The sequence below is a fragment of the Arachis ipaensis genome, chromosome B05 (genome assembly GCF_000816755.2).
Source record: "Arachis ipaensis cultivar K30076 chromosome B05, Araip1.1, whole genome shotgun sequence".
In the NCBI taxonomy this organism is placed as follows: Eukaryota; Viridiplantae; Streptophyta; class Magnoliopsida; order Fabales; family Fabaceae; genus Arachis; species Arachis ipaensis.
The window spans coordinates 119,705,196-119,720,023 of NC_029789.2; the positions used below are offsets into that span (position 1 = coordinate 119,705,196).

General features: G+C 42.9%; 1 protein-coding gene across 1 annotated transcript in view; it reads left to right on the forward strand.

Moving 5' to 3' along the window:
• LOC107640963 overlaps positions 1 to 14,245 on the forward strand; it is a 17,764-nt gene extending 3,519 nt beyond the window's left edge. Inside the window, exon 2 of the mRNA XM_016344469.1 lies at positions 13,839 to 14,245. Coding sequence (XP_016199955.1) covers positions 13,839 to 14,245 — 407 coding nt within the window. The remainder of the gene's footprint in view (positions 1 to 13,838) is intronic.

Here is a 14,828-nt window from a genome sequence, read left to right on the forward strand (position 1 = left end):
ACATGCCTAATGGGTGCAGGGATGTAAATCCTTGAACACCTCAGGATCTGTGGACCCCACAGGATCCCCACCTACCTCCACTCACTTCTTCTCACCACTCTCTTTCACACAACCTATAAACACTCTTCCCCAAAAACCCTTCACCAATCACCTCAAACTCTCTTCCCCATCACCTCTTCACCACTCACATCCATTCACTCTTCCCCATAAACCTACCTCATAAACTCCACCTACCTTCAAAATCCAAAACCAATTTCCCACCCAAACCCACCCATATGGCCGAAACCTTTCCCCCCTCCCTTCCCTATATAAAGCCCTCCATTCTTCATCAAATTCACACAACACAACCCCTCTATACCCTTCTTGGCCGAACCACATCACCTTCTCCCTCTCCTCCATTTCTTCTTCATCTTCTTCTATTCTTTCTTTTATTACTCGAGGGCGAGCAAAATTCTAAGTTTGGTGTGGTAAAAGCATAAGCTTTTTGTTTTTCCATTACCATTGATGGCACCTAAGACCGGAGAATCCTCTAGAAAGGGGAAAGGGAAGAATTTTTAGGGATGTTTTCATTAGTTTTTATGTTAAATTCACATTTCTGGACTTTACTATGAGTTTGTGTATTTTTCTATGACTTCAGGTATTTTCTGGCTGAAATTGAGGGACTTGAGCAGAAATCAGATTCAGAGGTTGAAGAAGGACTGCTGATGCTGTTGGATTCTGACCTCCCTGTACTCAAAGTGGATTTTCTGGAGCTACAGAACTCGAAATGGCGCGTTTCCAATTGCGTTGGAAAGTAGACATCCAGGGCTTTTCATCAATATATAATAGTCCATACTTTGGCCAAGAATAGACGACGTAAACTGGCGTTCAACGCCAGCTTTCTACCCAAATCTGGCGTCCAGCGCCAGAAAAGGAGCCAAAACCAGAGTTGAACGCCCAAACTGGCACAAAAGCTGGCGTTCAACTCCAAGAAGGACCTCTACACGTGCAACACTCAAAGCTCAGCCCAAGCACACACCAAGTGGGCCCCGGAAGTGGATTTATGCATCAATTACTTACTCATGTAAACCCTAGTAGCTAGTTTATTATCAATAGGACCTTTCACTATTGTATTAGACATCTTTGGACGCCTGGTTCTTAGATCAGAGGGGCTGGCCATCTCGGCCATGCCTGGACCTATCACTCATGTATTTTCAACGGTAGAGTTTCTACACTCCATAGATTAAGGTGTGGAGCTCTGCTGTTCCTCAAAGATTAATGCAAAGTACTTCTGTTTTCTATTCAATTCATCTTATTTCACTTCTAAGATATCCATTCGCACCCAAGAACATGATGAAGGTGATGATTATGTGTGACGCTCATCACCATTCTCCCCGATGCCCTTGCATAAAGCCAGCCATGGAAAGGAGTAAGACTGGTTGGATGAAGATAGCAGGAAAGCAGAGGTTCAGAGGAACAAAAGCATCTCCATTCACTTATCTGAAATTCCTACCAATGATTTACATAAGTACCTCTATCCCTATTCTATTAATTAATATTCGAAAACCACATAACTGTTTTATATCTGCCTGACTGAGATTTGCAAGGTGACCATAGCTTGCTTCATACCAACAATCTCCGTGGGATTCGACCCTTACTCACGTAAGGTATTACTTGGACGACCCAGTGCACTTGCTGGTCAGTTACACGGAGTTGTGAACCATGGTCTTGGCATCATGTTTTTGGCGCCATTTCCAGGGAAAGAAAGAGCAATGAATTCTACATAATTAAAGTGTAATCACGATTCCGCGTACCAAATATCTAAAATATATTTTATTTAAAGGAAAGTGCAAATATATACATGTGGGAATTTTTCATCCCTTTAAGTCGAATAGTGTCTGAGTCTCAACTTGGTGCCTCATTAAAAAACCTTTTTAGGAAAAAGAGTGCATCCAGTAGTGAGATCTTTACTTTTTCTAGCTGTAGTACCTTCTTAGGTTGCAGGCATACCATGATCTGGGAAGCTCTCTTCCGTCGAGTTCGGACAGTCTGTAGTAGCCCTTCCCAAGTACTTCTACGACTCGGTATGGTCCTTTCCAGTTTGCTGCCAACTTTCCTTCTCCTGGTCGAGTTGTTCCAATATCATTTCGGATTAGGATGAGATCATTTTCTGCGAAACTTCTCGGCACTACCCTTTGATTATATCTGGAAGCCATTCGACGCTTTAGTGCTTCTTCCCTGATCCGAGCTCTTTCTTGGATTTCAGGTAGTAGGTCGAGCTCTTCCCTTTGAAGTTGGGAATTTGCTCCCTCATTGTAATGAACCACTCTAGGCGATCCTTCCTCAATCTCTACTGGAATCATTGCCTCTATTCCGTATGCTAACCGGAAGGGGGATTCCTTTGTGGTGGAGTGTGGTGTCGTTCGATACGCCCATAGAACTTGTAGAAGCTCTTCTGCCCAAGCTCCCTTTGTGTCTTGTAATCTCCGTTTTAATCTGGCCAATATAACTTTATTGGCAGCTTCAGCCTGTCCATTGGCTTACGGATGTTCCACGGAGGTGTACTGGTGCTTTATGTTTAAGTCGGCTACTAACTTTCTGAAGCCTGCATCTGTAAATTGAGTGCCATTGTCTATGGTGATGGAGTGTGGAACCCCGAACCTTGTGACAATGTTTCTATATAGGAATTTCTGGCTTCTTTGAGCAGTGGCGTTGGCTAGGGGCTCTGCCTCGATCCACTTTGTGAAATAGTCTACCCCTACTATGAGGAATGTAACTTGTCCTGATCCCTGGGGGAAGGGTCCGAGAATATCAAGTCCTCATTTTGCAAACGGTCAAGGCGAAGTTACACTGATGAGCTCTTCTGGCGGGGCGACATGAAAGTTGGCATGTTTCTGACATGGTGGGCATGTCTTTACAAATTCTGTAGCTTCTTTCTGTAGAGTTGGCCAATAAAATCCCGCCCGGAGTACTTTTTTGGCGAGAGCTCGTGCTCCGAGATGATTGCCGCAAATGCCGCCGTGTACTTCTTCTAGCACTTCCTTTGTGTTGTTGGTCGGCACACATTTTAGTAATGGTATTGAGATTCCTCTTTTGTACAGGATGTTATTTATGATAGTGTAGTACCGTGCCTCCCTTTTTAACCTCTTTGCCTCCTTTTCTTCTGCGGGGAGTGTTTCTATTTTGAGGTAGTTAATTATGGGGGTCATCCATCCTTGGTCCTGACTTGTTACGGCTAGGACTTTTTCCTCTTCTGAGATTGATGGGTTCTGTAGCATTTCCTGGATGAGGCTTCTATTGTTGCCTCCTGGTTTGGTGCTGGCTAGTTTCGAGAGTGCGTCAGCTCGGGTATTTTATTCGCGGGGTATGTGGCAGATCTTATATTCCCCGAGTTGTCCATGCTGTTCTTTGGTTTTATCCAAAAACTTTTTCATGGTGGGATCTTTGGCTTGGTAGCTCCCTGTTATCTGTGAGGTGACTACTTGTGAATCGCTGTAAATGTTGAGTTTTTGATCTCCAACCTCTTTAGCTAGCTTCAAACCAGCTAATAATGCTTCATATTCCGCCTGATTGTTTGAGGCCGGGAACCCGAATTTAAGGGAGAGCTCAATTTGGGTTCCTTGGTTGCTTTTTATTATCACACCTGCGCCGCTTCCAGTCTTATTTGAAGAACCGTCCACATAGAGATTCCATTCTGTGGGAATTTCTGGGGCATCTGTGAATTCAACGATGAAGTCGGCCAGATACTGTGATTTGATGGCCGTCCGAGCTTCATATTGAAGGTCGAACTCGGATAACTCGACTGCCCATTGTAAAATTCTGCCTGCTAAATCTGTTTTCTACAATATTCCTTTTATGGACTGGTTAGTTCGAACCTTAATTGTGTGAGCCTGGAAGTAAGGGCGAAGTCGTCGAGATGTTAGAACGAGAGTATAGGCAAACTTTTCTATTTTCTGGTAGTTCAACTCGGATCCCTGTAGCGCTTTACTAATGAAGTAGACGGGTTGTTGCCCACTTTCGTCTTCTCTGACTAGTGCTGAGGCTATTGCCCGACTTTCTACTGCGAGATATAATATAAGCGGTTCTCCTTTTCGTGGCCGAGATAGGATAGGTAGCCGTCCTAAGAAATCCTTGAAGTCTTGGAAGGCTTGTTCACATTCTGTTGTCTATTCGAACTGCTTTTCCTTTCTTAAAGTAGCATAGAAGGGGAGAGATCTTATCGCTGATCCTGCTAAGAACCTGGATAGGGCGACTAATCTCCCGTTGAGTTGCTGCACTTCTTTGACACAGGTTGGGCTTTTCATGTTGAGTATGGCTTGAAATTTATCCAAATTTACTTCAATTCATCTTTGTGTGAGCATGAAACCTAAAAATTTGCCCGCTTCTACTGCAAAGGTGCATTTTGCGGGATTGAGTCGCATGTCATGCTTCCTTATAGTGTCAAACACTTGAGCCAGGTCGGATAACAATGTCTCTTCACTTTGTGTCTTTATCAACATGTCATCCACATAGACTTCCATGATTTTCCCGATGTGATCTGAGAAGACTTTATTCATTAGCCTTTGATAAGTAGCTCCCGCATTCTTGAGACCGAAAGGCATCACAATGTAGCAGTAGTTTGCTTTCGGCGTTAAAAACGAGGTCTTTTATTGATCTTGTGGATACATGGGGATTTGGTTGTATCCCGAATATGCATCCATAAACGAGAGGTATCTATATCCGGAGGAAGCATCGACCAGAGCGTCGATACTTGGGAGTGGGTAAGGATCTTTTGGGCAGGCTTTGTTGAGATCGGTGTAATCGGTGCACATTCGCCACTTCCCATTTGATTTTCTCACCAAGACGACGTTGGCTAGCCATAGTGGGTACTTGACCTCTCTTATGAATCTTGCCTCCAGTAATGCTTGTACCTGTTCTTCCACAGCTTGGGATCGCTCTGGCCCAAGTTTTCTTCGTCTTTGCTGTACCGGCCTAGATCCTGGATAGACCGCCAACTTGTGGCACATTAGCTTGGGGTCTATGCCTGGCATGTCTGCGGCTTTCCATGCGAAGAGATCGACATTATCTCATAAGAATTGTACCAGTAATTCTTTTGAGTCTCCTCTCAGGATCGTGCCGATATTAGTCGTTTTGTCCGAGGTGTCTCCGATCTGAACCTTCTCTATCTCACCTTCTGGCTGCGGACGGAGCACTTCTCGTCTCTGAACTCCGCCAAGCTCAATTCTGTGGAATTCTTCTCCTCTGCCTCTGAGGTTTAGACTTTCATTATAACAGTGGCATGCCATCTTTTGATCTGCTTTTATTGTGGCTATCCCCTCTGTAGTTGGAAATTTCATGCATAGATGTGGAGTCGAGACTATTGCCCCGAGTTGATTTAGTGTGGTCCGACCTATTAGAGCATTGTAGGCTGAACTCACGTCGACCACAATGTAGTCTATTTTGAGTGTTCTGGACTGGTTCCCTTTTCCGAAGGTTGTATGTAGTGATACGTATCCTAATGGTTGTACCGGGGTATCTCCCAGTCCGAACAGACTGTTCGGGTATCCCTTAAGCTCCTTGTCTTCTAGGCCGAGCTTGTCGAAGGCAGTTTTGAATAAGATGTCGGCGGACCTCCCTTGGTCTATTAATGTGCGGTGCAGATTGGCGTTTTCCAGTATGATGGTGATGACCATGGGGTTGTCGTGTCCCGAGATGATACCGGATGCATCCTCTTTAGTGAATGTGATTGCAGGGATGTCGGGTGTTTCTTCCTTTCCCTCGACATGATATACTTCTTTGAGATATCTTTTGTGGGATGACTTGGAGATTCCTCCCCCTGCGAATTCGCCGTGTATCATGTGGACATGTCTTTCCGGTGTACGAGGTGATCGCGCGGTTCGTCTGATATCTTCGTCCCTTCGTCTCTTTCTTTAGTCGTCATCTCGGGTGGCTAGAAACCGATCTAGTTTTCCTTCCCTCACCAATTTTTCTATGATGTTTTTTAGATCGAAGCACTCGTTGGTGGAGTGCCCTCGCACTCGATGATATTCGCAATATTCATTCCGGTTTCCTCCTCCTCTTTTGCCTTTGAGTTGTCGAGCTGGGGGTATTTTCTCCGTATGGCAGACTTCTTTATATACGTCGACTAGGGATGCCCTGAGAGGGGTGTAATTGTGGTATGGGATCTGTGGTACCATCATACAAAATCATATCCGGGAGTTTGAAGTCTTTGGGGATTTTGGTTTTCATGATTTCCCTAGTGAATGGATCTTGCTCTTTGTGTGAACTTTCCTCGGGAGTGGTCTGAGGGGTTTTTGATTTGAGATCGGCTTCTAATTGTAGGAGTTTATCTTCCAATTCTCGTCGCCGCCGTACCTCTCTTTGTAGATCCTTTCTGACCTCTTGTTGTTGTTGGGTTTCTTTTTCAAGTTTCTTTAAGCGGTCTTGAAGTGCTTCTATTACCCCCAGATTTGATGAGTTTTTGTCCCCGTTGGATTCCGGAGTATCATTTAGCGTAGTGTTCGCGTTCTTGTGCGGTGTTCTGTTTTCCAGATCTGAATCGTGGTCGTTGTCATGGCCGTCCGCCATGATGTTGGGATCACTTCCAGGGTCCCCGGCAACAGCGCCAATGTTCCAGGAGTTACCTGAAACTGGAGGTTGATCTCGGATGAGATCTTCTGTACTGGTCGGAGATGGCGTGTCCGGCTAGCTGATGGTGGCTGGAGCTGTTGTGTCTGACTTGTTGGACTTGCTGCACTGCTGATCCTTGGCCACCGGAGGGTGGAGGGTACCTGTAAGAGACTCTGATGCTTAAGTTAGCACGGGTATTAAGCAGGTTTTTAGTAGAATCAGAGTATGAGTTATACCTGGGTGCTCCAGAGTATTTATAGTAGTTGTAGAGTGACCATTTTAGATAAGATAAGTTAGTTATCTTATCTTATCTTATCTTATCTTTTGGCGAGGTCAGCTTATCTTCAATGGAACCGCCCTTATCTCTATAGGCTTAGACTGCCTTTGGATCTGGGTCTATTCCTTGAGTTGGGCCCATTTTTTGGGCTTTCCTGTCGATTTGGCCGAGCTCTTTTGGGAAGAGGTCGGATAGTCTGACCTAAAGAGGTCGGTCGCTTTGTCGCCGATCATCCCGGGTCGGATAGCTCGACCCAGGGTATGAACAGTTGTTGTCCACCGTCATCCTCTCTGACCAGTGCTGAAGCTACTGCCCGATTTCCTACTGCGAGGTACAATACAAGTGGTTCTCCTTCCTGTGGCCGAGTTAGGATAGCTGGTTGTCCCAGGAATTTTTTAAAATCCTGGAAGGCCTGCTCGCACTCCGTTGTCCATTCGAACCTCTTTCCATTCCGTAGAGTGGCGTAGAAGGGTAGAGATCTTATTGCTGATCCGGCTAGGAATCTGGACAAGGATGCCAATCTTCCATTGAGTTGTTGTACCTCTTTAACACAGGTCAGACTTTTCATGTCGAGTATAGCCCAACATTTATCTAGATTTATCCAACAATTTACCGGCTTCTACTGCAAAGGTACATTTTGCCGGGTTAAGTCGCATGCCATGCCTTCTTATAGTGTTGAACACTTGGGAGGTCAGACAACAACGACTCTTCACTTTGTGTCTTTATTAACATGTCGTCCACGTAAACTTCCATGAATTTTCCGATATGGTCTGCGAAGACCTTATTCATTAATCTTTGATAAGTGGCTCCTGCGTTTTTGAGTTCGAATGACATGACGATGTAGCAGTAGTTTGCTTTCGGGATTAAGAACGAGGTTTTTTCTTGGTTAGGAGGGTACATTGGGATTTAATTGTATCTCGAGTAGGCATCCATAAACGAGAGGTATTTGTATCCAGATGAGGCATCCACCAGGGCGTCGATACTTGGGAGAGATCTTATTGCTGATCCAGCTAGAAATCTGGACAAGGCTGCCAATCTTCCATTGAGTTGTTGTACCTCTTTGACACAGGTTGGGCTCTTCATGTCGAGTATAGCCCGGCATTTATCCAGATTTGCCTCGATTCCTCTTTGTGTGAGCATGAAACCCAAGAATTTGCCAGGTTCTACTGTGAAAGTGCATTTTGCAGGGTTAAGTCGCATGCCGTGCCTTCTTATGGTACCGAATACTTGGGTGAGGTCAGACAGTAATGACTCCTCACTTTGTGTCTTTACTAACATGTCATCCACGTATACCTCCATGATTTTCCTGACATGGTCTGCGAAGACTTTATTCATTAATCTTTGATAAGTGGCTCCTACATTTTGAGTCCGAATGGCATGACGATGTAGTAGTAATTTGCTTTTGGGGTTAAGAATGAGGTTTTTTCTTGATCAGGTGGGTACATCGGGATTTGATTGTATCCCGAATAGGTGTCCATGAATGAGAGGTATTTGTATCCGGAGGAGGCATCTACCAGAGTGTCAATACTTGCGAGTGGATAAGGATCTTTTGGGCAAGATTTGTTGAGATCGGTGTAATCAGTGCACATCCACCACTTCCCATTTGATTTTTTCACCAAGACAACGTTGGCTAGCTATAGTGGATACTTGACTTCTCTTATGAATCCTGCCTCTAGTAGAGCTTATACCTGTTCTTCCACAGTTTGAGATCGTTCTGGTCCGAGCTTTCTACGTCTCTACTGTACTGGCCGAGATCTTGGGTATACTGCCAGCTTGTGGCACATTAGCTTGGGGTCTATACCTGGCATGTCTGCGGCCTTCCATGCGAAGAGGTTGACATTATCTCTTAAGAACTGTATGAGGGACTCCTTTACGTCTCCTTTTAGGATTGTGCCAATATTGGTTGCTTTATCTGGGACATCTCTGATCTGTACTTTTTCTATCTCGCCTTCAGGTTGTGGATGAAGTTCTTCCCGCCCTCAAACTCCCCCGAGTTCGATGGTGTGGATTTCTTCTCCTTTGCCTCTGAGGTTCAGACTTTCGTTGTAACAGCGACTTTCTGGTCTCCTTTTATTGTAGCGATCCCTTCTGTAGTTGGGAACTTCATACATAGATGTGGAGTCGAGACTACTGCGCCAAGCTGATTTAGCGTTGTCCGACCTATCAGGGCGTTGTAGACTGAACTCATGTTGACTACAATGTAGTCTATGTTGAGCGTCCTTGACCGGTTTCCTTTTCCAAAGGTTGTGTGTAGTGAGATGTATCCAAGTGGTTGGACTGGAGTGTCTCCTAGTCCGAATAAGTTGTTCGGATATGCTTTGAGCTCTTTTTAATTCCTCTAATTCGAGTTTGTCGAAGGTGGTTTTGAACAAGATGTCAGCCGAGCTTCCCTGGTCCACCAGTGTGCGGTGGAGATTAGCGTTGGCTAATATGACAGTGATGACCATGGGATTGTCGTGTCCCGAGATGACGCCAGCTGCGTCCTCTTTAGTGAAAGTAATAGTGGGGAGGTTGGGTGCGTCTTCTCCTCCCTCGACATGATATACTTCTTTAAGATGTCTTTTGCGAGATGATTTGGAGATTCCTCCTCCCGCAAATTCTCCGTGAATCATATGGACATGTCTCTCCGGGGTACGAGGTGGTCGTTCAGTTCGTCCGACCTCTTCGTCCCTTCTTCTTTTTCTAGGCTCATCTGTTTTGCTGGCTAAGTAACGATCTAGTCTCCCCTCTCTCACTAATTTTTCTATGACATTCTTCAAATCAAAGCACTCGTTGGTGGGATGTCCATATATTCGATGGTATTCACAGTATTCTATCCGATTTCCTCCCCCTTTCTTGCTTTTGAGTGGGCGAGGTGGAGGCATCTTTTCAGTATGGCACACTTCTCGGTAAACATCCACAAGCGACATCCGAAAAGGGGTGTAATTGTGGTATTTCTTGATCTTTTATCCATGTTGATCTTCTTTTTTCTTGGACTCTTTATCCTTATCTCGGGAGGAGTAGGAGAATCCAGATTTTGAGGTCTCTCCTAGTTGAGAGTTTTCCTCCATGTTGATGTATTTCTCTGCTCGTTCTTGCACATCATTCAGAGATGTGGGATGTTTTTTCGATATGGAGTGATTAAAAGGTCCCTCTCGTAAGCCATTGATGAGACCCATAATGGCTGCTTCTGTTGGCAGATTTTGTATCTCCAGACATGCTTTGTTGAATCTTTCCATGTAGCTGCGAAGACTTTCCCGATCTCCTTGCTTGATCCCTAATAGGCTTGGGGCGTGCTTAGTTTTGTCTTTCTGGATGGAGAATCTGGCTAAAAACTTTTTGGCTAAGTCGTCAAAGCTTGAGATGGACCTGGGGGGCAGATTGTCGAACCATTTAACTGCTGTTTTTGTTAAGGTAGTCGGGAAGGTTTTGCACCGAGTTGCATCTGAGGCGTCGGTGAAATACATTCTACTTCTGAAATGACTGAGATGATGGCTGGGATCTGATGTACCGTCATACAGAGTCATGTCGGGGGTTTGAAGTCTTTTGGAATTTTGGCCTTCATGATCTCTTTAGTGAATGGGTCTTGGTCCTTGCAGGGGCAATCTTCGCGGCTGGATAGGGTATTTTTAGCTTTGAGATCGGCTTCTAGCTTTAGGAGCTTGTCTTCTAATTCTCGGCGTCGCCTAGCTTCCCTTCGTAGGTCTCTCTCGGCTTCCCGTTGATATTCAACCTCATTTTTGAGTTGTTTTAGGTGATCTTGTTGAGCTTGAAGTGCCTCTATGACTCCTGTGTCTGACGGATTCTTGTCTTTGTTAGGCTGAGAAGTATCATCTGGTGTGACATCTGTGTTCTTATGTGGCATTCTGTTCTCCAAATCAGAATTGTGGTCGTTGTCAAGGTTGTCTGCCATGATGATGGGATGACTTCCAGGTCCCCGGTAACGGCGCCAATGTTTCGAGGGTTACCTGAAACTGTAGGTCGATCTTGGACGAGATCTTCTGTACTGGTCGGCGCTGATGTCTCCAACTTGTAGGTGGAGGCCGGAGCCGCCGTGTCCGATTTGTAGGACTTGGTGGTGGTGTTGATCCTTCGTCACCGGAGGGTGGGGGGTACCTGCAAGGGACTCCGATGCCTAAGTTAGCAAGGGTATTAAGCAGGTTTTTAGTAGAATCAGAGTATGAGTTATACCTGGGTGTTCTAGTGTATTTATATTGTTGTAGAGTGATCTTTCTGGAGATAAGATAGTTATCTTATCTTATCTTTTAGTGAAGTCATCTTATCTTCAAGGGAGCCGCCCTTATCTCTCTAGGCTTGGGCTGACTTTGGATTTAGGTCGTGCTCCTATGTTTGGGCCCTTTTTTGGGCTTTCCTGGTGATTTGGCCGAACTCTTTGGGAAGAGGTCAGATAGTCCTAACCTGAAGAGGTCGGTCAACTTGTCTTCAATCAGCCCGGGTCGTACAGCTCGACCCAGGGTATGAACAAGTAGAGAACCATAATTCTCTCACTTTTCTCCTCTTCCAACAAAGCAAGCTTCATTGGCAGCAACTACGACTACTACTCATCCCACCACACTTTCACACAGTGAGCACAACAACATTTGGCATCTTAGATTAGGACACATGCCCATGCATAAATTGATTTTTTTAAAGAAGTATTATCCTTTTATAGATTGTATTGCTTTAAAACTTCCTTGTGATTCATGTCATTTTGCAAAACAAAAGAAATTATCTTTTAATCTTAGTACAACTAAAATAAAAGATTGTTTTGACATAATTCATATGGATATCTGGGGTCCTATTTCTGTCCCTTCTAATGAAGGACATAGATTTTCTTCATATATGTATGTTCTTCTTCGAAAGATGTGTCTTGAATTTGTATAGTTTTCTCTCTCATTAATCTCTTGATGGGTATGTGATCTTCGTCTGATGATATTAGTGTTGGCGAAGTTGGATTTTATAATCAATGAATAATTTAAATTAGAAATAAAAACGATGTCTTGAATAAGTGATTTTTTTAGTATTACCTGTTTTATTTGTTGTAATAGGTGTTAAAGTTCAGTATTTTTGGTTGGAACAAATGTTTTGGTAACAATGTATTGCTGAGAACCTTCTTTGAGATTAAAGTTATTTACTTTGACTTTAAATATAAGTGTGAGGTTGCACAAATTTTTCACTTGGGTGGTGCTTCAATGTCATTACTTTTTTGGAGTGTCATTAGATTTGAAGCAGTTGTGCACAATGTTGAGTTTGAAAAACTTATATGATGATCAAACATTATTAAAATATAAATTAGAAAATTATTAAAATTATTATTAAATATTTTATTTAATAATTTTTGATAAGTTGTTTGATGATTTTTGTTCAAGTGTGCAGGAAGCAAATTAGTTTCCTATTGGGCCAAAGCCACACAAGCCCAAATGAATCATTGAAGAAAATTCAGTCTTGGGCAAAATTATTTGGTTTAATTTGGTTTAATTCCATTCAATGCTTCCTTTGAAAGTTTTCTCTCTCTTCTCTCTCCTCTCTCTTGCTCTCAATCACGTTAATCATCGGAGAAGAAGATAGAAGAAGATATCAGAAGAAAAGTCTATGAAGAAGAAAGGCTAGGAAAGATATTTGCTACAGAAGGAAAGATTTGAAGAAAGGCTTCAAGATTTTCTTTGCCAAGAAAGGAAGAGATTTGCCTTGGTTAGGAAGCAAATCTATCTTGGTAAAAAGTTCATTTCCGTTTTTGTACATCAAAAAAGAAGATAGCCTCTGAGTCTCAAGTAGATAGAAGCGAAAATGGAATGCTTGAAGCTATCTAAGGTCAGAAGCCCATCAATGATCCAAATCCATTCTTGGGGCCAAAGTCAAAATCAATGGCCAAGATGGAAGAAGCTTGAAGAAAAAGAGTGAGAGTGATGAGGTAAGCTTGCATTCATCAGCCTCAGTCGTCTCAATCCTCTTTGATGAAGCTGCTGCTATTCTTTTTAGGAGAAAAAGTTGCTGGGTTAGGGTTTCAACCTTGGAGGCTTCCCCTTCTATATTAAGAGTGAACGGCCAAGAGTTGAGATCAAGGAGAGAAAGTAAAAAAGCACAGAGTTCTCATAGCTACCAGAGCTTCCTGAGTTTTTTTTCCTTCAATGTTGTTCATTTAGTTTCTTTTTCTTAGTATTGTCTGTCTGAGTCTCATGGTAAAAGGCAAACATGGTGAGGTTTGTAAGAAAAAGCCAGTGAGAGGTAAAAGGCAGTGAGCAATATTAGAGAAAATGCCATAGATGTCTCAAAGTTTCTGTGTACATCTGCCCTGTTGTGTATCATGATCCTATGGGAATTCTCTTACAAGTTGGATTAGCACTTTGCTGTTGAAAGCTAGATTGAGGTCTAGTCAAATTCAGATTAGGGTTAGAATATGGATTTGTCCCATATAGGAATGGGTAGTTCCTAGGGAGAAATTGATGTTTGTAATATTGTGAAAACATAGTGGAATTCCATCATTGTTGTGATGGAGACTGGATGTAGGCTACATTGCACCTAGTAGCTGAACTAGGATACATTTGGTGTTACTTCATCTTCCCTACTCCTTTCTCTGTTTTTGTTTATCAGGAGACAAAAATAAAAGTGTCTCTCAACTTGGCATGAGACAAAACAAAAGTGTCTCTCAACCTGATACAAGATAAAAAGCAGAAATATCTTCTAAAGTTATGTGAAAATTAGAAATTAATATTCAGTGAAAAAGGGGCTAAGATTCAACCCCCTTCTCTTAGCCACTGATTACCATCAATTGGTATCAGAGCTTGGTCTCAAAGAGATCAAGCTTTGTAACTTGGAGAAAAGATCCTGATGGAGAACAACAGTGGTACTAATCTGGTAGCCTATACTCTGATAGAAGGGCAATCAAACAACAGACCTCCATTCTTTAGTGGGAAGAACTACAGTTACTGGAAAGAAAGAATGAAGATTTTTGTTCAGTCTGTAGATTACAGACTTTGAAAGATAATCGTGGAAGGTCCACAATTTCCAACCACAATAGGAGTTGATGGTGTGGTTGTTCCTAAGGCTGAGGCAGATTGGAATGATGATGACAGGAAGAAAATAGAACTCAATGCTAAAGCTATTAACCTGTTAAATTGTGCTGTCAGCTTCGAAGAATACCGACGGGTATCAAGATGTACAACAGCAAAGCAAATCTGGAATAAGCTCCAAGTTACTCATGAAGGTACAACTCAAGTCAAAAGATCCAGAATAGACATGATAAACAGAGAATACGAAATGTTTTCAATGAAGGAAGGAGAAACAATCGATGAAATGTTTGAAAGACTCAACATTATCATCACTGGCTTGGATGCTATGGGAATCACACATTTAGAATCTGTGCTCGTGAGAAAAATATTGAGATGTCTCACTAAAGAGTGAGAAACCAAGGCTATAGTAATAGCTGAGAGTAGTGGCATTGATGAAATGACCTATGATGATCTGAGAGGAAACTTACTTGCTTTTGAAAAAAGATACTAAAAAGAAAGGAGTTGCTCTCAGATCTATTACTGACTCTCTGGATGATGAATCCAGCGATGATTTATCTAACGATGATTTTGTTTTGTTTGCTAAGAAATTCAGAAGAATGATGAAGCAAAAGGAATGAAACAAAGGAGGCAGTTCAAGAAAACCTAAGAGGGATTTAAGCAAGGTCATTTGCCACAACTACAGAGAAGTTGGGCATTACAAGTTTTACTGCCCAAAACTGAAGAAGGAGGACAAGCCAAAAAGGAAAAAGAGGAAGGGACTCATGGCATCTTGGGAAGTCTTGGAAAATGACTCTGAAGATGAAAATGAATCTAAGACTAAATCCCAAACTTGTCTCATGGCCGACCACATTGATGAGGTAACCTTCAATGAACCCTCTAATGAAGACCTTCATCTTATGATGGATCATCTAAATGAAAAAATCAGATGCTTCCTAAATGAAAACTATGAACTTGAATCTCAAGTTACCATTCTA